The sequence below is a fragment of the Cetorhinus maximus genome, chromosome 11 (assembly GCF_964194155.1).
Source record: "Cetorhinus maximus chromosome 11, sCetMax3.hap1.1, whole genome shotgun sequence".
In the NCBI taxonomy this organism is placed as follows: Eukaryota; Metazoa; Chordata; class Chondrichthyes; order Lamniformes; family Cetorhinidae; genus Cetorhinus; species Cetorhinus maximus.
This window is the reverse complement of record NC_135889.1, coordinates 7448440-7473348: the sequence shown is the minus strand read 5'-3', so window position 1 is coordinate 7473348 and position 24909 is coordinate 7448440. Positions and strand designations below refer to the sequence as shown.

The following is a 24909-nucleotide window of genomic DNA, read 5'->3' as shown; positions in this document are numbered from 1 at the left end:
TTGCTTTACAGTTCCGATTGCATTAGAAGCAGTTCAGAGAAGGTTCACACGGCTGATTCCTGGAATGAGGGGGTTATTCCATGAGGAAAGGTTAGACAGGTCGGGCCTGTACCCATTGGGGTTTAGAAGAATGAGAGGTTATTTTATTGAAACATATAAGATTCTGTGGGGGCTTGACAGAGTGGATGCTGAGAGGAGGTTTCCCCTTGTGGGCCAGACTAGCACTAGGGGGCACAGTTTAAAAATAAGGGGTTTCCCACTTAAGATGGAGATGAGGAGAACTTTTTTCCTTTCAGAGGGTTGTGAGTCTGTGAAATTCTCTTCCCCAGACCCAGCTGCGGGGGCTGGGGCATTGAATTTATTCAAGGCTGAGTTAGATTTTTGATAGACAAGGGGGTCAAGGGTTAATGGGGGGCAGACAGGGAAGAGGAGTTGAGACCACGACAAGATCTTATCGTCACACAAGTTTGGGGGTCAAATAGCCTACTCCTGGACCTGTTTTGTAATGTAGGAAATGCAACAGTCAGTTTGTGCAGAGAAAGTTCCCACAAACAGCAATGTGATAATGACCAGATAACCTAAATTTCTGATGTTGATTGATGGATAAATATTGGCCAGGACACCTGTTCCTCTTCGAAATAGTGCCATGGGATCTTTCGCTTCCTCCTGCTTGACATCTCACCTAAAAGGCGACACTTCTGACAATGTAGCACTCCCTCAGTACTGCACTAGAGTGTCAGCTTTGATTTTTGTGTTCAAGTCCTGGTTGAACATACCAACCTTCTGCCTCAGAGGAGAGAGTGACACCCAGTAAGCCATGGCTGACATGCAACTTTCTCCTATGTTCGGCCCCTGTGATAAAAGTATAATAAGTTTCATAGTATTTTTCTGATTTATTGTGAAGTAGGTTTATGGAGTTAAGTATAGTTGACTCTGTGTCTGATTTAATTACATTTGGAGTCAAGTGGATTGCAAGTTTGAAATCATCAAAAGAAGCTACGTGCTTGACATGCTAATGAGTAAACATGGATGCTGACTAATCATGTAAGGTGTGAAGGGAGTTTGCATTTTTAGATAAATGAAGAGATTTGGATTTCAAAGGGATCTTAATCTGTTTACAACTAGCCAGATAAGCAAGGCTAAGGAATGTGGTTATTTTTCCCAAAGGGTACTGACAAGATATGGGCAGCATGAAAGTTTTTATATTATGAGGAAGATATAGGTCTGGATTGTCACGTCGGCAAGCGGGGGAGGGGCCCGCTCGCCGACACGTAAAATGACACGGAATGACATCGGGCGGAACTCCCAACGTCATCCCATATCATTTGCATTTTCAGGTAGGTGGGGGGCGTAGCCGAGTCAGCTGCGTGCCTGCCAACCTGTCAACAGCCTATTTAGGCCATTCAAAAAACAATTAAGCTCATTAGTGGACCTGCCCGTCCAACCTTAAGGTTGGCGGGCAGGTCGGGAGTGCTGGTGGCCACCTTAAAAAGCATGAAATCTCATCCATGGGCGGGATGAGGTTTCATTGCTGAATCAAAAAATTAAGAGACACACTTAATTAATGTTATGCCCATGTCCCAACTCATGTGACAGGGGACATGGATGGTGAATGAAATTTTCACTGCAGTAGCTTTTTTACTTTGGGAACTGATCTCCCTGAGTCAGCACTTAGCCTCAGGGAGATCGGAGCGCTCCTTCACACACATTGCACGAAGGAGCGCACTTCCAATTTTAGGAAACCCCCCTGCCCGCACATGAAACGCACAGGGCTTCCCTGTGGACATCACGTTGGGTGGGCCTTAATTGGCCCGCCCACTAAAAATGGCGGCGCACCCCAGATTGGGGGCGCCAATTGGAGGGCTGCTTACCCACGCCTGTCCCTGCACCAATGGGTTGGGGGGGGGGGTTTGCCCATAGTTTCAAAGACATAGGGAACAATAGAATTTACTTATTAAAAAGAGAGAAAATATATATAAAGGAGAATGAAAGGCTATGTGTCAGAAGGCCATTTAAAATCTAACAGGAGTGCGTGAAATAGCCTTAATGAAGCCTCCAGCATTTGTGCACGAGTCTGAAATATAACGTAACTGAAGTTGGGGAAAAGCCATTTGGAATTCCACTGTCAAGCCAGTATAGTGTTAACTTGCTGCTTCTGTTTTAAATCTAAAATCTATTCTGGACTGTTGCCTTAAAGGGAGTGTAGCTGGGAGTCAGGTTAATTAGGAATTTTAGAAGTTATTATAGTAGTAATTGTAGTCCTATGAATGTGCTTGAAATCTTTTATATTTTGTTAATAAATATTTTAATTTAATTTTTTTTAATCTCTAAAGGTCTTGGTGGACTTATTCCTTCTGAATTCAGTGCACGCATCTTATAATAAATACAAATTGCAAAACCATTGTGATAGCATGACCAAGTTTCCCTCGTGGATTTGGTCCGTCTGGCACACATATCTGCCACATCATAACACCCCTTGTCCTAGGAAACACAAGGAAGGATATATTGGCCTTGGAGTGGGTGCGATGCAGATTCACCAGAATAATACCTGGGCTGAAAGGTAGCTGGCATGGCGCTAGGCTTGTATTTCCTTGGGTGTAGAGGATAAAGATGTTTAAGGCGATTAAAGGAGTTGATAAGGCCGATCGAGGGAAACTGTTTCTTTTAATGAGGGGGTGGGAGGGGGGTGATGGCATCCAGAGTTAGAGTTAGGCCATTTGGGGGTGATGTCAGGAAGCACTTCCCACAAAGGGGTTTGAAAATCTGGAACTCTCTCCCCCCAAATAACTGTTGGGGCTGGGGTCAATTGACAATGTCAAAACTGAGATTGGTGGATTTTTGTTAGTCAAAGGGTACTAAATGTGATAGAACTAAGGCAAGTAAACGGAGTTAAGATACAGATCAGCCAAGATCTAATGGAATGACGGGGCAGGCTTGAGGGGCTGAATGGCCTCCTCCTGTTCCTATGATAAGTGTTAATGGGCTACCAGTTCTAGACTCCACCTCCAATGACTCCTGCTACCACCCCTGCTCGAGGAGCATTGCTCCTGATTTGATCCCCGGAGTCAGCACAGGCTTTGAACAGAAAGGATGTTGAGTCCTCACCAGATGTCCAGGGCTGTGGAGTAATCGGTGGCTCCAAGCAGGACGTCCGGTGGACGGTACCACAAGGTCACCACCTGTGAGGAGTAGGTCTGACTGGGCACAGACTTTGCTCTCGCCAATCCTGTGGTCAAAACAAACAAAGAACAGGCAGAGTGTGAGAAACCAATACTGAGGCCTTCAAGAGAAGAGCTGATGGAATGCCTGGAACTACTGGTTTCAGGGGCACTTGAAGGTAAACAAAGCTCACAAGAGGAAAGAAGATTCCAAAGATTGGTTTGTTGACACAGAGTCAGTCAGAGTAAACTGATATCCATGTATTTGTACAGGTACATTGCAGAGAATTCTTCACTCACCCTCCCAGTGAAGCCAATCCCTCTGGTACATTAACCCTACACACACACACACACACGGACACACGCGCGGAACACACAGGCAAACACACAAACACGCACACGCATGTGGATACACAGACACACACAAATACATGGAAACACACATGCAAAAATACACAGACGCACAAAGACACACACACGGAGATAGAAACACACAGACACATGGACACGCATGTACATGGATACACACAGACACACACACACACCCACACACACACACGGACACACACACATGAGCACACAGATACATACACACACGGATACGCACATGAACACACTTACACATATGAACACATACAATGGACTGACCAAAGTCTGCCAGCTTGAGCTCTCCAACACAGCTGATGAGCAGGTTCTGTGGTTTCAGGTCTCGGTGCAGGATGTGGCAGTGGTGAATGTATGCCAGGCCACGCAGGAGTTGAAAGAGAAAAAGCTGGAAAGGAAAAAAAGTTGCTGGTTTGTGATTCAGGAGAGAGCACAATAATGGAGCCAGTCATAATCAGGTCGGAGCCCAGCTCAGCAGCATGACAAAATACAGAGGAATGGTTGTCATTGAGCTCAGTGAATCTCCACTAACAAAGAAGGGTTACAAGAGGGTGGACTCTTTCTTTTAATCATTGTCAGCATGTGATCAAAAAGACTAATGGAATTTTGGCCTTTATTCCAAAGAGACTGGAATACAAAGGGAAGCTATACTTCAGTTTATACATCCTTGGGCAGGTCCCACCTGGAGTAACTGTGTTCAGTTCTGGGCACCGTACCTCAGACAGGATATCTAAGCTTTGGAGGACATGCAGTGTAGGCTCACCAGAATGAAACCAGAGAGTGACCAGCACCACGGGAACTAGAAAGTGACCAGCACCATGGGAACCAGAGAGTGACCAGTGCCAGGGCAACCAGAGTGACCAATGCCAACTGAACCAGAGAGTGTCCAGTGCCAGGGCAACCAGAGTGACCAATGCCAATTGAACCAGAGAGTGACCAGTGCCAGGGCAACCAGAGTGACCAATGCCAACTGAACCAGAGAGTGTCCAGTGCCAGGGCAACCAGAGTGACCAATGCCAGTTGAACCAGAGAGTGACCAGTGCCAATGAAGATTCACTCCCGTTTGTGTCAACACCTTCAGGGAAGAAGCAGTGAAAATTGGAGTATGAATGGAATCATCAGAATGCAGAGTGGGATGTGCAGTTAAGGTGTCATATCATGGGTTAATCAAGCCCATGTGTGTGTCCTGTATTTTACAGGATCAGCTGAGACTCAGTGGTTGGCCTGATGGATTGTGCCCTCACAACGCTCGCCCTCCCACTGTGTCAGGCTTGTTAACGGGAGCAGTGAAGCTCTGGATCTCCTGCTCCTTGCCTTACCTTGACATTGTGTGTGTGTAGCCCTCCAGGGTGCTGGGTCATGTACTGTGCAAGGTCAGTTTGCTAGAGAGAGGAAGAAACTGGGATGAATATAATGGCACACAGATTCAGCCAAGGCAGACTACAAACTGTCCCGTGTAAAGCCTTAAGCACATTACCAAGCACTGGTGTGACATTAAGTGTATCATGAACAGACTTCCCCCTTCTTGGTCTCAGCCTTACCCTGTCTGCGGGCAATATTCTTAATAATTTCCCCCCCTCACTTCTATAAGTACAAACAACATTGAATTACATAAATATACAGCACAGAAGCAGGCCATTCAGCCCATCCAGACCATGCCTGTGGGAGGATCCTGTATAGATCTCACTAGCATGTTTCTATGTCCAACACCATCAACCGCTCTGGCTGCCCACTCTGATAGGAGGTGCTGGCGCAAGTCTCAGTGTCATATTCAACCTCACATTGGCACTTTAAGCCCACACCCGGCCTATTGTCAAACCACTTTCTTCCACACCCTAAGGTTGCCCCCTATTCTGACCCCAATGTGTCAGGTCGTAGCCTCCAGGATTGACTGCCCTGGCACTCTCGTTGCTGGACTCCCCACTCCCTCCCACCCAGCAGTCCTCTCTGTCCACTGGCCTCCCGTTTCTCATTGATTCGATTTCAAGATTCTTACTTTCAAATGCAAGTCTCTACACAGTGTCAAGCCTCTCGAAGACATCATCAGCACTAGCTACAACCCAAACCCTTTGATCCTTCTTACACTGGACAATCACCCCACCAGAACCCCTCGCCAACCCCCTGACCCCTGACCTCATCACTACTTCCCAAAACAAAACTGCTCAGTCGCAACCTTCTTCAAACAAGTGCAAGGTAATTATATCTTCATCTTCATCCCAGTCACCTTCTGTCCATCATCCCAGGCCCCAGTAGCCCAGCCGTTTGGTTTGGCTCACTAATCTATCTCTGTGACCATGGCATCTGCGTCCTGCCCCACAAATTCCTTCGCTCCCGACATGTTGTAAACTTCCACCGTTATACTTGTGCACGCGTGCAACTACATTGCAATCAGAAAGCTATGTGACATTCCCAGGCCAGTATCAAATGGGGTTGAAGTACGGACCGGCCTTGATCGAACTGAATGGCAAAAGGGCGCAAGAGGCTGAATGGCCTCCTGATGGTCCCATACTTCCATGCCTTTGTGGAAATCAAGATTCATCGCAGTGTCTCCAAAATATCTGCGTCTCTAAAATTCAGGCCTCTTGCGCGTCCCCGATTTCCATAGTTCCACCACTGGCGGCCGTGCCTTCAGCTGCCTGGACCCTAAACTCTGGAATGCCCTCCCTAAACCTCTTCATCTCTCTTTCCTCCATTAGGTGCGTCTTAAAACGCAAGCCCTGCTCGGTTACACGCACACACGTACGCACACACGCACGCACACACACACGCACACGCTTCTCGCTCCTTCCACACCGGCTGCCATTAACTCACCACGTATTCAAAAACGAAGGTCAGGGTTTCCTGCGTGTGGATGATGTCATGCAGAAGCACAATATTGCTGTGTTTTAACCCTTTCAGCAGCGAGGCTGCAGACAGCGGGAGAAAATCGACCATAGACGAGATGGTTTCAGGAATAGAGAAAAGGTCATTTAGAACAGCAAGTCTGCCCTGTTTTCATGCAGCAACTCACTCACACTGACCCACACACAACACCCACTGACTGTATATATAACACCCTCACAGTGACCCATCCAACACACCTGCTTACTGCATTTATAACACACACACTGACCCACCCACCAAACCCGCTTACAGTATATATAACGCACACACTGACACACCCACCACACCCAATTACTGTATATATAACACACACACTGACCTAAACACAACACCCACTTACTGTATATATATAACACACACACTGACACACCCACCACACCCAATTACTGTATATATAACACACACACTGACACACCCACCACACCAACTTACTGTATATATAACACACACACACTGACCCACCCACCACACCAACTTACTGAATATATAACACACACACACTGACCCACCCACCACAGCCACTTACTGTATATATAAAACACACACTGACTCATTCACCATAACCACTTACTGTATATATAACACACACGGATCCTCCCACCACACCCACTTACTATATATATATATAACACACTTACACTGAAACGGCACACCACACCCACTTACTGTATATATAAAACACACACTGACCGCACACCACACCCACTGACTATATATATAACACACACACACTAACCGACCCACTACACCCATTTACTGTACATACAACTCACTCACACTGACCCACCCACCACACCCACTTACTGTATATATAACACACGCACTGATCCACCCGCCACACTCACTTACTGTATATGCAACACACAAACTGACCCACCAAACACACCCACTAGCTGTATATATAAAACACACACACTGACCCATACACCACACCCACTTACTGTATATATAACACCCTCATGCTGACCCACCCACCACACTCACTTACATTATATACAACACCCTCAAACTGACCCACACACCACACTCAATTACTGTATATATAACACACACACTGACCCAGAACCACACCCACTTACTGTAAATATAATACCCTCACATTGCCGCAGCCACCACACCCACTTACTGTATATATAACGCTCTCACACTAACCAACCCACCACATGCACTTACTGTATATATAACACACATTGACCCAACCACCACACCCACTTACTGTATATCTAACACCCTCACACTGACCCACACACCACACCCACTTACTGTATAAATAACACCCTCAGACTGACTCACCCACCACACCCACTTGCTGTGTATCCAACACACTCACACTAACCCGCCCACCACACCCACTGACTGTAAATATAACACCCGCACACTAACCTACTCACCACACCCACTTACTTTATATAAAACACACTCACACTAACCTACCCACCACACCCACTTACTTTATATAAAACACACTCACACTGACCCACCCATCACATCCACTTACTGTATATATAACACACACACTGACCCACCCACCACACCCACTTACTGTATATATAAAACACACACACTGACCCATACACCACAACCATTTACTGTATATATAAAACACACACACTGACCCATACACCACACCCACTTACTGTATATATAACACACACATTGACCCACCCACCACACCCACTTGCTGTATATATAAAACACACACTGACCCATTACACCACACCCACTTACTGTATAGATAACACCCTCACACCGACCCACCCGCCACACCCACTTACTGTATATATAACACACACATTGACCCACCCACCACACCCACTTACAGTATATACAACACCCTCACACTGACCCACACAGAACACCCACTGACTGTATAGCTAATAGACACATTGACCTACCCACAACACCCACTTACTGTATATATAATATACACGCTGACCCACACACCACACCCACTTACTGTATATATAACACACACATTGACCGGCCCACAACACCAACTTACTGTATATATATAACACACTTACACTGACCCACCCAGCACACCCACTTACTGTATATATAACACATACATTGACCCACCCACCACACCCACTTACAGTATAAACAACACCCTCAAACTGACCCACACACCACACTCACTTACTGTATATATAACACATCACTGACCCAGAACCACACCCACTTCCTGTAAATATAATACCCTTACATTGCCGCACCCACCACACACACTTACTGTATATATAACGCTCTCACACTAACCAACCCACCACATCCACTTACTGTATATGTAACACACACGCTGACCCACCCACCACACCCATTTACTATATATATATAACACACATTGACCCAACCACCAGACCCACTTACTGTATATCTAACAACCTCACACTGACCACACACCACACCCACTTACAGTATATATAACACCCTCACGCTGACACACACACCACACCCACTTACTGTATATATAACACACACACTGACTCATCCACCATACCCACTTACTGTATATATAACACACACACTGACTCATCCACCATACCCACTTACTGTATATATAACACACACATTGACCGGCCCACCACACCCATATACAATATATAAAAGAAACACACGGACTCAACCACGTACTGTATATATAGCACACACATTGACCCACCTACCACAACCATTTGCTGTATATATTACACTGTCCCACACACAACACCCACTGACTGTGTAGGTAATAGACACACTGACCTACCCACAACACCCACTTACTACATATATAATATACACACTGACCCACACACCACATCCACTTACTGTATAGATAACACGCTTACACTGACCCACCCAGCACACCCACTTACTGTATATATAAAACAGACATTGGCCCACTCATCACACCCACTTATTGTACATATAAAACACACTGACCAGCCAACACACCCACTTACTGTATATATAACACACACTGACCAGCCAAGACACCTACTTACCCTCACGCTGACCCACCCACCACACCCACTTACTGTATATATAACACACACATTGACCCACCCACCACACCCACTTACAGTATATACAACACCCTCAAACTGACGCACACACCATACTCAGTTACTGTATATATAACACACACACTGACCCAGAAACAGACACACTTCCTGTAAATATAATACCCTTACGTTGCCACACCCACCACACACACTTACTGTATATATAACACTCTCACACTAACCAACCCACAACAACCACTCACTGTATATGGAACACACACTGACCCACCCACCACACCCATTTATATATATACATAACACACATTGACACAACCACTACACGCACTTACTGTATATGTAACACACACACTGACCCACCCACCACACCCATTTATATATATACATAACACACATTGACACAACCACTACACGCACTTACTGTATATATAACACACACACTGACTGGCCCACCACACCCACTTACTGTATATCTAACAACCTCACACTGACCCACACACCACACCCACTTACAGTATATATAACACCCTCACACTAACCTACCCACCACACCCAGTTACTGTATAAACAACAGTCACACCGACACACACACCACACCCACTTATTCTATATATAACACACACACTGACCCACCCACCACACCTACTTACTGTATATATAATATACACACTGACCCACCCACCTACTGTATTTATAACACACACAATGACTCATCCACGTACCGTATATATAATAGACACATTGACCCACCCACCACACCCATTTACTGTATATATAAGACACACACTGATTCAACCACGTCCTGTATATATAACACACACATTGACCCACCCACTACACCCACTTACTGTATATTTAACACACACACTGACTGGCCCACCACACCCACTTACTGTGTATATCACACATACACTGACTCACCCACCATACCTACTTACTGTACATATAACACACACACTGACTGGCCCACCACACCCACTTACTGTATATATAACACACACCCTGACTCACCCACAACACTCACTTGCTGTATATATAAAACACACACACTGACCCATACACCACACCCACTTACTGTATATATAACACCCTCACGCTGACCCACTACATCCACTTCCTCTATATATAACACACACACTGACCCACCCACCATACCCACTTACTGTATATATAACACACACACTGACTCACCTACCATACCCACTAACTGTGTATATAACACACACACTGACCGGCCCACCACACCCACTTACAATATATATAAGACACACACTGACTCAACCATGTACTGTATATATAGCACACACATTGACCCACCCACCACACCCATTTACTGTATATATAACACCCTCACGATGACCCACCCACTGCACTCACTTACAGTATATACAACACAGATTCACCCATACACCACACCCACTTACTGTAAATATAACACCCTCACGATGACCCACCCACCACACCCACTTACAGTATATACAACACCTTCACACTGACCCACATACAACACCCACTGACTCTATAGGTAATACACAGACTGACCTATCCACAACACCCACTTACTGTATATATAATACACACACTGACCTACACACAACACCCACTTACTGTATATATAACACACACTGACTCACCCACCACACCCACTTACTGTATATATAACACACACACTGACCCATACACCACACCCACTTACTGTATATATAAGACACATCCACTTACACACACTGACCCACACAACACCCCCACTTATTGTATAGGTAACACACACTGACCCATACGCCACACCCACTTACTGTAAATATAACACCCTCACACTGACCCACCCACCACACCCACTTACAGTATATACAACACCTTCACACTGACCCACATACAACACCCACTGACTCTATAGGTAATACACACACTGACCTATCCACAACACCCACTTACTGTATATATAATACACACACTGACCTACACACCACACCCAAATACTGTAAAGATAACACACAATGACCCACTCATCAACCCACTTACTGGACATATAACACACACACTGACCAGCCAGCACACCCACTTACTGTAGATATAACACACACATTGACCAGCCAACACACCTACTTACTGTAGAGATAACACATATTGACCCACCCACCACACCCACTAACTGTATATATAACACCCTCAAACTGACCAACCCAACACGCCCACTTACTGTATATAACACACACACTGACCCACCCAACAAACGCACTTGCTGTATATATAACACACTCGCACTGACCCACCCACCACACCCACTTACGATAGGGACAATTCCCTCGCTCCTTACAAGCCCTCACAGCAGTGAATTACGGTTCATCGAACTCACCACTCTGCACCATCCCTCACTGCAGTGAATTACGGTATATATAACTCACCCGCACTCTGTACCATACCATACGGCAGTGCACTACGGTACATATAACTCTCCCTAACTCTGTACCATCCCTCACTGCAGTGAATTATGGTAAATATAACTCACCTTCACTCTGTCCCATCCTTTACTGCAGTGAATTAGGGCATACATAACACAACCTCACACTGTACCATCCCTCAATGCAGTGAGTTACTGTATATATAACTCACCCTCATTCTGTACCATCCCTCACACGATTGAATAACTGTATATATAACTCACCCCCATTCTGTACCATCCCTCACACGATTGAATAACAGTATATATAACTCACCCACACTCTGTCCCTTCCCTCACTGCAGGGAATTACGGTATAAATAACTCACCATCGCTAAGTACCATCCCATACGGCAGTGAATTATGATAAATATAACACACCCTCACTCTGTACCATCCCACACTGCAGTGAATTACGGTAGATATAACTCACCCTCACTCTGTACCATCCCGCACGGCAGTGAATTAAAATAAGTATATTAATATACTTATATTATATAAGTAACCCTCACTCTGTACCGTCTCTCACGGCAGTTAATTCCGGTGTATATAACTCAGCCTCACTCTGTACCATCAGTCACGGAAGTGAATTACGGTATATATTACACACCCTCACTCTGTACCATCCCTCACAGTAGTGAATTACGTTAGATATAACTCTCCCTCACTGTGTAACATCCCCCACGGCAGTGAAATACGGTATATATAACTCACTCACTCTGTACCATCCCTCACAGGAGTGTATTATAGTATATATAACTCACCCTCACTCTGTACCATCCCTCACAGGAGGGAAATACGGTATATATATATCTCACCCTCACTCTGTCCATCCCTCACAGGAGTTATTTACGGTATGTATAACTCACCCCCAGTCTGTACCATCCCTCACTGCAGTGAATTGCGGTATATATAACTCACCCTCACTCTGTGCCATCCCTCACTGCAGTGAATTACGGTATACATAACACAAACTCACGCTGAACCATCCCTGACTACAGTGAGTTACGGTATATATAACTCACCCTCACTCTGTACCATCCCATATGGTAGTGAATTACAATAAATATAACACACCCTAACTCTGTACCATCGCTCACTGCAGTGAATTACGGGATATATAACTCACCCTTACTCTGTACCATCCCGCATGGCAGTGAATTGAGGTATATATAACTCACCCTCACTCTGTACCGTCTCTCACTGCAGTTAATTCCGGTGTATATAACTCAACCTCACTCTGTACCATCACTCACGGAAGTGAATTACGGTATATATATAACACACCCTCACTATGTAACATCCCCCACGGCAGTGAAATACAGTATATATAACTCACCCTCACTCTGAACCATCCCTCACAGCAGCTAAATACGGTATGTATTTCTCACCCTCACTCTGTACCATCCCTCATGGCAGTGAATCACAGTATATATAACTCGTCCTCACTCTGCACCGTCCTTCATGGCAGTGAATTACGGTATATATAACTCTCCCTCACTATGTCCCATCCCTCACGGCAGTGAATTACGATATATATAATTCACCCTCACTGTGTACCATCCCTCACAGGAGTGAAATACGCTATATATATATCTCACGCTCACTCTGTCCATCCCTCACAGGAGTTATTTACGGTATGTATAACTCACCCCCACTCTGCACCATCCCTCACTGCAGTGAATTACATTATATATAATTCACCCTCACTCTGTACCATCCCAAACGGCAGTGAATTAGGGTATGTATAACTCACCCTCACTCTGTGCCATCCCTCACTGCAGTGAATTACGTTATATATGATTCACCCTCACTCTGTTCCATCAGTCTCGCAAGTGAATTACGGTATATATAACACACCCGCACTCTGTACCATTCCATACAGCAGTGAATTGTGGTTTCTATAACTACTCCTTAATCTGTACCATCCCTCACGGCAGTGAATTACGGTATATATAACTCACCCTCACTCTGTACCATCCCTCACGGCAATGCATTACGGTAAATATAACTCACCCTTACTCTGGACCATCCCTCACAGCTGTGAATTACTGTATATAAAACACAACCTCACTCTGAACCATCCCTCGCTGCAGTGAATTACGGTATATATAACTCACCCTCACTCTGTACCATCCCTCACAGCAATGCATTATTGTAAATATAACTCACCCTCGCTCTGTAGCATCCCTTACGACAGTGAATTACGGTATATATAACTCACCCTCACTCTGTACCATCCCTCACGGCAGTGAACTACGGTACATATAACTCACCTTCACTCCGCACCATCCCTCACGGCAGTGAATTACGGTATAAATAACTCACCCTCAGAATGTCCAATCTCTCAAGGCAGTGAATTGCGGTCTATATAACTCCCCCTCACTCTGTATCATCCCTCAATGCACTGAATTACAGTATAAATAACACACCCTCATTCTGGACCATCCCTCAGAGCAGTGAATTACGGTATATATAATTTACCCTCACTCTGTACCAGACCAAATGAAAGTGAATTATGGTAAATATAACATACCTTCACTCTGTACCATTCCTCAATGCAGTGAATTACGGGATATGTAACACACCCTCACTCTGTACCATCCTTCAGAGCAGTGAATTACGGGATATATAACACACCCTCACTCTGTACCATCAGTCTCGCAAGTGAATTACGGTATATATAACACAACCTCACTCCGTACCATCCTCACAGCAGTGAATTATGTTAGATATAATTCACCCTCACTCTGCACCATCCCATACGGCTGTGAATAACGGTTTATATAACTACTCCTTATTCTGTACAAGCCCTCACGGCAGTGAATTACAGTATACATAACTCACCCTAACTGTGTACCATCCCATACGGCAGTGTATTACGGGAGATATAACTCACCCTCACTCAGTACCATACCTCACTGCAGTGAATTACGGTATATATAACTCACCCTCACTCTGTACCATCCCTCACGGCAATGCATTACGGTAAATATAACTCACCCTCACTGAGTACCATCCCTCGCTGCAGTGAATTGCGGTATATATAACTCACCCTCACTCTGTACCATCCCTCACTGCAGTGAGTTACGGTATATATAACTCACCCTCACTCTGTACCATCCCTCACGGCAATGCATTACGGTAAATATAACTCACCCTCACTTTGAACCGTGCCTCATGGCAGTGAATTACGGTATATATAACTCACCCTCACTCTGTGCCATCCCTCACAGCAGTGAATTACGGTATATGTAACACCCTCAATCTGTACCACCCCGTACGGCAGTGAATTACGATACATATAAACACAGCCTCACTCTGTACCATACTTCAGTGCAGTGAATTACGGTATATATATCTCACACTGACTCTGTACCATCCCTCACAGTAGTGAATTACTGTATATATATATATATATCTCACCCTCACTCTGTACCATCCCAAACGGCAGTGAATTACAGTATAAATAACACACCCTCACTCTGTACCATTCCTAACTGCAGTGAATTACGGTATATATCACTCACCCTCACTCTGTACCATCCCCCTCTGCAGTGAATTACGGTATATATCACTCACCCTCACTCTGTACCATTCCTCACTGCAGTGAATTACGGTATATATAACTCACCCGCACTCTGTACCATCCCCCTCTGCAGTGAATTACGGTATATATCACTCACCCTCACTCTGTACCATTCCTCACTGCAGTGAATTACGGTATATATAACTCACCCGCACTCTGTACCATCCCCCTCTGCAGTGAATTACGGTATATATCACAACCTCACTCTGTACCATCCCTCACTGCAGTGACTTACAGTATATATATCTCACCCTCACTCTGTACCGTCCATCACTGCAGTGAATTACGGTATATATAACCCTCCCTAACTCTGTACCATCCCTCAGAGCAGTGAATTACGGTATATATAACTCACCCACACTCTGTACCATCCCTCACTGCAGTGAATTGTGGTATATATAACTCACCCTCACTCTGTACCATCCCTCACCGCAGTGAATTGTGGTATATATAACAGACCTTGACTCTGAATCGTCCCTCACGGCAATGAAATACCGTACAAATAACACACCCTCACTCTGGACCATCCCTCGCAGCTGTGAATTACTGTATATACAACTCACCCTCAATCTGTACCATCCCTCACTGCAGTGAAATACGGTATACATAACTCACCCTCACTCTGGACCACCCCTCGCAGCTGTGAATTACTGTATATACAACCCTCCCTAACTCTGTACCATCCCTCAGAGCAGTGAATTACGGTATATATAACACACCCTCACTCTGTCCCATTCCTCACTGCAGTGAATGATGGTATACATAACACAACCTCACACTGTCCCATCCCTAACTGCAGCGAATTATGGTATATATAACACACCCTCACTCTGTACCATCCCTCACTGCAGTGAATTACGGTACATATGACTCACCCTCACTCTATCATTCCTCACGGCAGTGAATTACGGTATTTATAACACTGCCTCACTCTGTACCATACTTCACTGCAGTGAATTACTGTATATATAACACAACCTTACCCTGTATCATCCCTCATGGCAGCGAATTATGGTATATATATCTCACCCTCACTCTGTACCTTCCATCACTGCAGTGAATTACAGTATATATATCTCACCCACACTCTGTACCATCCCTCACTGCAGCCAATTACAGTATAATTATCTCCCTCTCACTCTGTACCATCCCTCACTGCAGTGAATTACTGTATATATAACACAACCTTACCCTGTATCATCCCTCACGGCAGCGAATTATGGTATATTTATCTCACCCTCACTCTGTACCTTCCATCACTGCAGTGAATTACAGTATGTATATCTCACCCACACTCTGTACCATCCCTCACTGCAGCCAATTACAGTATAATTATCTCCCTCTCACTCTGTGCCATCCCTCACAGCAGTGAATTACGGTACATATAACTCACCCTCGCTCTGTACCATCCCTCAATGCAGTGAATTGCGGTATATTTTACTGACCCTCACTCTGTACCATCCCTCACTGCAGTGAATTGCGGTATATTTTACTGACCCTCACTCTGTACCATCCCTCACTGCAGTGAATTGCGGTATATTTTACTGACCCTCACTCTGTACCATCCCTCACTGCAGTGAAGTACGGTATATACATCTCACCCTCACTCTGTACCTTCCATCACTGCAGTGAATTATGGTATACATAACACAACCTCACACTGTCCCATCCCTCACTGCAGTGAATTATGGTATACATAACACAACCTCACACTGTCCCATCCCTCACTGCAGTGAATTATGGTATACATAACACAACCTCACACTGTCCCATCCTTCACTGCAGTGAAATACGGTATATATAACTCACCCGCATCTGTATCATCCCTCACTGCAGTGAATCATGGTATATATATCTCACCCTCACTCTGTACGATCCACCACATCAGTGTATTATGGTATATATAACTCACCCTCACTCTGTACCATGACTCACTGCAGTGAATTACGGTACATATAACTCATCCTCACTCTGTACAGTCCAATAAGGCAGTGAATTACGGTACATATAGCTCACCGGCACTCTGTACAGTCCCATAAGGCAGTGAATTACAATATTTATAACTCACCCTCACTCTGTCCCATCCCTCACTGCAGTGAATTACGGTATACATAACACAACTTCACTCTGTACCATCCCTCACGGCAGTGAGATACGGTATATATAACTCACCCGCACTCTGTACCATCCCTCACTGAAGCTAATTACAGTATATATATCTCCCTCTCACTCTGAACCTACCCTCACTGCAGTGAACTACGGTATATATATCCCACCCTAACTCTGTACCATCCATCACAGCAGTGAATTACGGTATATATAACTCACCCTCACTCTGTACCATCCCATAAGGCAGTGAATTACAATATTTATAACTCACCCTCACTCTGTACCATCCCTCACTGCAGTGAACTACGGTATATATATCCCACCCTAACTCTGTACCATCCATCACAGCAGTGAATTACGGTATATATAACACACCATCACACTATCCCATCCCTCACGGCAGTGAATTACGGCATATATCACTCACCTTTACTCTGTACCTTCCCTCACAGCAGTGAATTAGGCTATAAATAACTCACCCTCAGACTGCTCCATCCCATACGGAAGTGAATTACGATATATATAACACAACCTCACTCTGTACCGTCCCTCACTGGAGTGAATTACGGTATATATATCTCATCCTCACTCTGGACCACCCCTCGCAGCTGTGAATTACTGTATATACAACCCTCCCTAACTCTGTACCATCCCTCAGAGCAGTGAATTACGGTATATATAACACACCCTCACTCTGTCCCATTCCTCACTGCAGTGAATGATGGTATACATAACACAACCTCACACTGTCCCATCCCTAACTGCAGCGAATTATGGTATATATAACACACCCTCACTCTGTACCATCCCTCACTGCAGTGAATTACGGTACATATGACTCACCCTCACTCTATCATTCCTCACGGCAGTGAATTACGGTATTTATAACACTGCCTCACTCTGTACCATACTTCACTGCAGTGAATTACTGTATATATAACACAACCTTACCCTGTATCATCCCTCACGGCAGCGAATTATGGTATATATATCTCACCCTCACTCTGTACCTTCCATCACTGCAGTGAATTACAGTATATATATCTCACCCACACTCTGTACCATCCCTCACTGCAGCCAATTACAGTATAATTATCTCCCTCTCACTCTGTACCATCCCTCACTGCAGTGAATTACTGTATATATAACACAACCTTACCCTGTATCATCCCTCACGGCAGCGAATTATGGTATATTTATCTCACCCTCACTCTGTACCTTCCATCACTGCAGTGAATTACAGTATATATATCTCACCCACACTCTGTACCATCCCTCACTGCAGCCAATTACAGTATAATTATCTCCCTCTCACTCTGTGCCATCCCTCACAGCAGTGAATTACGGTACATATAACTCACCCTCGCTCTGTACCATCCCTCAATGCAGTGAATTGCGGTATATTTTACTGACCCTCACTCTGTACCATCCCTCACTGCAGTGAATTGCGGTATATTTTACTGACCCTCACTCTGTACCATCCCTCACTGCAGTGAATTGCGGTATATTTTACTGACCCTCACTCTGTACCATCCCTCACTGCAGTGAAGTACGGTATATACATCTCACCCTCACTCTGTACCTTCCATCACTGCAGTGAATTATGGTATACATAACACAACCTCACACTGTCCCATCCCTCACTGCAGTGAATTATGGTATACATAACACAACCTCACACTGTCCCATCCCTCACTGCAGTGAATTATGGTATACATAACACAACCTCACACTGTCCCATCCTTCACTGCAGTGAAATACGGTATATATAACTCACCCGCATCTGTACCATCCCTCACTGCAGTGAATCATGGTATATATATCTCACCCTCACTCTGTACGATCCACCACATCAGTGTATTATGGTATATATAACTCACCCTCACTCTGTACCATGACTCACTGCAGTGAATTACGGTACATATAACTCATCCTCACTCTGTACAGTCCAATAAGGCAGTGAATTACGGTACATATAGCTCACCGGCACTCTGTACAGTCCCATAAGGCAGTGAATTACAATATTTATAACTCACCCTCACTCTGTCCCATCCCTCACTGCAGTGAATTACGGTATACATAACACAACTTCACACTGTACCATCCCTCACGGCAGTGAGATACGGTATATATAACTCACCCGCACTCTGTACCATCCCTCACTGAAGCTAATTACAGTATATATATCTCCCTCTCACTCTGAACCTACCCTCACTGCAGTGAACTACGGTATATATATCCCACCCTAACTCTGTACCATCCATCACAGCAGTGAATTACGGTATATATAACTCACCCTCACTCTGCACCATCCCATAAGGCAGTGAATTACAATATTTATAACTCACCCTCACTCTGTACCATCCCTCACTGCAGTGAACTACGGTATATATATCCCACCCTAACTCTGTACCATCCATCACAGCAGTGAATTACGGTATATATAACACACCATCACACTATCCCATCCCTCACGGCAGTGAATTACGGCATATATCACTCACCTTTACTCTGTACCTTCCCTCACAGCAGTGAATTAGGCTATAAATAACTCACCCTCAGACTGCTCCATCCCATACGGAAGTGAATTACGATATATATAACACAACCTCACTCTGTACCGTCCCTCACTGGAGTGAATTACGGTATATATATCTCATCCTCACTCTGTACCATACTTCACTGCAGTGAATTACAGTATATATAACACAACCTTACCCTGTATCATCCCACACGGCAGCGAATTACGGTATATCTAACACACCCACACTCTACACCATCACTCACGGCAGTGAATTACGGTATGTATAACTCATCCTCGCTCTTCAACACCTCTTTGTTCCTTTTGTCTGTGACATCTTTTGATCATCTGCTCCTATCACTGCTTGCTTGTCCCTACAACCACACCCCCCACCCCCCACTTCTCTCTCCCCACCCACCCCCCCACCACTTTAAACTAGCTTATATTTCACCACTCTCCTAACTATACTCAGTTCTGCTGAAGGGTCATGAGGACTCAAAACGTCAACTCTTTTCTTCTCCGCCAATGCTGCCAGACCTGCTGAGTTTTTCCAGGTAATTCTGTTTTTGTTTTGGATTTCCAGCATCCGCAGTAGCTTTTCGTTTTTCCACCCTCACTCTGTCCCATCCATCACAGCTGTGAATTATGGTATACATAACACAACCTCACACTGTCCCATCCCTCACTGCAGTGAGATACCGTATATATAACTCACCCTCATCTGTACCTTCCCTCACTGCAGTGAGATACGGTATATATATCACACCCTCACTCAGTACCGTCCATCACGGCAGTGAATTACGGTATATATATCTCACCCTCACTCAGTACCGTCCATCACGGCAGTGAATTACGGTATATTTAACTCACCCTCACTCTGTACCATCCCTCACTGCAGTGAATTATGGCATATATAACTCATCCTCACTCTGTACAGTCCCATAAGGCAGTGAATTATGGTACATATAGCTCGCCGGCACTCTGTATCATCCCATAAGGCAGTGAATTACAATATGTTTCACTCACCCTCACTCTGTACCATCCCTCACCGCAGTGAATTGCGGTATATATAACTCACCCGCACTCTGTACATTCCCACACAGCACTGAATTACGGTATATATAACTCACCCTAACCAAGTACCATCCCTCACAGCAGTGAATTACGGTATATATAACTCACCCTCACTCTGTACCATCCCTCACTGAAGCTAATTACAGTATATATATCTCCCTCTCACTCTGTACCATCCCTCACAGCAGTGAATTATGGTATATATAACTCACCCTAACCAAGTACCATCTCTCACAGCAGTGAATTACGGTATATATAACTCACCCTCACTCTGTACCATCCCTCATTGAAGCTAATTACAGTATATATATCTCCCTCTCACTCTGTACTATCCCTCACAGCAGTGAATTTCGGAATGTATAACGCACCCGCACCCTGTACCATCCCTCACTGCTGTGAATTACGGTATATATAACTCACCCTCACTCTGTACCATCCCTCACGGCAGTGAATTACGGTATATATAACTCACCCTAACCAAGTACCATCCCTCACGGCAGTGAATTACGGTATATTTAACTCACCCACACTCTGTACCATTCCTCACTGCAGCCAATTACAGTATATATATCTCGCCATGGTATTATGGTATATATAAATCTCACCCTCACTCTGTCCATCCCGCACAGGAGTTAATTATGGTATGTATAACTCACCCTCACTTTGTACCATCACTCACAGCAGTGAATTACAGTACATATAAATCACCCTCGCTCTGTCCCATCCCTCACTGCAGTGAATTACGGTATATATATCTCACCCTCACTCTGTACCATCCCTCACATGAGAGAATTATGCTATCTATATCTCACCCTCACTCCGTACATCCCTCACAGGAGTGAATTACGGTACATATAACTCACCCTCACTCTATACCATCCTTCACAGCAGTGAATTATGGTATATATAACTCATCCTCAATCTGTACAGTCCCATAAGGCAGTGAATTACGGAACATATAGCTCACTGGCACTCTGTACCATCCCATAAGGCAGTGAATTACGATATTTATAACTCACCCTCACTCTGTACCATCCCTCACTGCAGTGAATTACGGTATATATAACACACCATCACACTATCCCATCCCTCACGGCAGTGAATTACGCTATAAATAACTCACCCTCAGACTGTTCCATCCCATACAGAAGTGAATTGCGGTATATATAACACAACCTCACTCTGCACATTCCCACACGGCACTGAATTACGGTATATATAACTCACCCTCACTCTGTACCATCCCGCACGGCAGTGAGATACGGTATATATAACTCACCCGCACTCTGCACATTCCCACACGGCACTGAATTACAGTATATAAAACTCACCCTAACCAAGTACCATTCCTCACGGCAGTGAATTACGGTATATTTAACTCAGCCTCACTCTGTACCATCCCACACAGCAGTGAATTTTGGTATGTATAACGCACCCTCACCCTGTACCATCCCTTACTGCAGTGAATTGCGGTATATATAACTCACCCTCACTCTGAACCATCCCTCACTGCAGCCAATTACAGTATATATATCTCACCCTCACTCTGTACCATCCCTCACTGAAGCTAATAACATTATATATATCTCCCTCTCACTCTCTACCATCCCTCACAGCTGTGAATTACATTATATATAACTCCCCCTCACTTTATACCATCCCTCACATGAGTGAATTACGCTATCTATATCTCATCCTCACTCCGTACATCCCTCACTGCAGTGAATTACGGTATATATAACTCACCCTCACTCTACACCATCCCTCACGGCAGTGAATTACAGTATATATAACTCACCCTCACTCTGTACCATCCCTCACGGCAGTGAATTACGGTAAATATAACTCACCCTCACTTGTACCATCCCTCACTGCAGTGAATTGCGATATATATAACTCACCCGCAGTCTGTACATTGCCACACGGCAGTGAATTACGGTATATATAACTCACCCTAACCAAATTCCATCCCCCACGGCAGTGAATTACAGTATATATAACTCACCCTCACTCTGTACCATCCCTCACGGCAGTGAATAACGGTAAATATAACTCACGCTCACTCTGTACCATCCCTCATTGCAGTGAATTACGGTACATATAAGTCACCCTCACTCTGTACCTTCCATCACTGCTGTGAATTATGGTATACATAACACAACCTCACACTGTCCCATCCCTCACTGCAGTGAAATACGGAATACATAACTCACCCGCATCTATACCATCCCTAACTGCTGTGAATTACGGTATATATATATCTCACCCTCACTCTGTATGATTCATCACAGCTGTGAATTATGGTATATATAACTCACCCTCACTCTGTACCATGCCTCACATCAGTGAATTACGGTACATATAACTCATCCTCACTCTGTATAGTCCTATAAGGCAGTGAATTACGATACATATAGCTCACCCTCACTCTGTACCATCCCTCACTGCAGTGACTTACGGTATACATAACACAACCTCACACTGTACCATCCCTCACTGCAGTGAGATACGGTATATATAACTCACCTGCACTCTGTACATTCCCACACGGCACTGCATTACGGTATATATATAACTCACCCTAACCAAGTACCATATCTCACGGCAGTGAATTACGGTATATTTAAATCACCCTCACTCAGTACCATCCCTCACTGAAGCTAATTACAGTATATATATCTCCCTCTCACTCTGTACCATCCCTCACAGCTGTGAATTACATTATATATAACTCCCCCTCACTTTATACCATCCCTCACATGAGTGAATTACGCTATCTATATCTCACCCTCACTCCGTACATCCCTCACAGGAGTGAATTACGGTATATATAACTCACCCTCACTCTGTACCTTCCATCACTGCAGTGAATTACGGTATACATAACACAACCTCACACTGTCCCATCCCTCACTGCAGTGAGATACTGTATATATAACTCACCCTCATCTGTACCATCCCTCACTGCAGCCAATTACTGTATAATTATCTCCCTCTCACTCTGCACCATCCTCCACAGCAGTGAATTATGGTATATATAACTCATCCTCACTCTGTACAGTCCCATAAGGCAGTGAATTACGGTACATATAGCTCGCCAGCACTCTGTACCATCCCATAAGGTAGTGAATTACAATATGTTTCACTCACCCTCACTCTGTACCATCCCTCACTGCAGTGAATTGCGGTATATATAACTCACCCTCACTCTGTACCATCCCTCACCGCAGTGAGATACGGTATATATAACTCACCCGCACTCTGTACCATCCCATAAGACGGTGAATTACAGTATGTATAACTCACCCTCACTCTGTACCATCCCTCACCGCAGTGAGATACGGTATATATAACTCACCCGCACTCTGCACATTCCCACACGGCACTGAATTACGGTATATATAACTCACCCTAACCAAGTACCATTCCTCACGGCAGTGAATTACGGTATATTTAACTCACCCCCAGTCTGTACCATCCCTCACTGCAGTGAATTGCGGTATATATAACTCACCCTCACTCTCTACATTCCCACACGGCAGTGAATTACGGGATATATAACTGACCCTAACCAAATTCCATCCCTCACGGCAGTGTATTACGGTATATATATAACACACACTCACTCTGTACCATCCCTCACTGCAATGAATTATGGTATATATAACTCACCCTCACTCTGTACCATCCCATACAGCAGTGAATTACTTTATATATAACTCACCCTCACTCTATACCATCCCTCACAT

General features: G+C 44.6%; 1 protein-coding gene across 1 annotated transcript in view; it reads right to left on the bottom strand.

Annotated features, from left to right (window-relative positions):
- The window catches only part of cdk15 (cyclin-dependent kinase 15), a 70061-nt gene that overhangs the window by 29340 nt on the left and 15812 nt on the right, over positions 1-24909 (bottom strand). The window contains exons 6-9 of the mRNA XM_078551447.1: positions 6354-6448; positions 4862-4924; positions 3807-3930; positions 3106-3226 (exon numbers count right to left, since the gene is read on the bottom strand). Coding sequence (XP_078407573.1) covers positions 3106-3226; positions 3807-3930; positions 4862-4924; positions 6354-6448 — 403 coding nt within the window. The remainder of the gene's footprint in view (positions 1-3105; positions 3227-3806; positions 3931-4861; positions 4925-6353; positions 6449-24909) is intronic.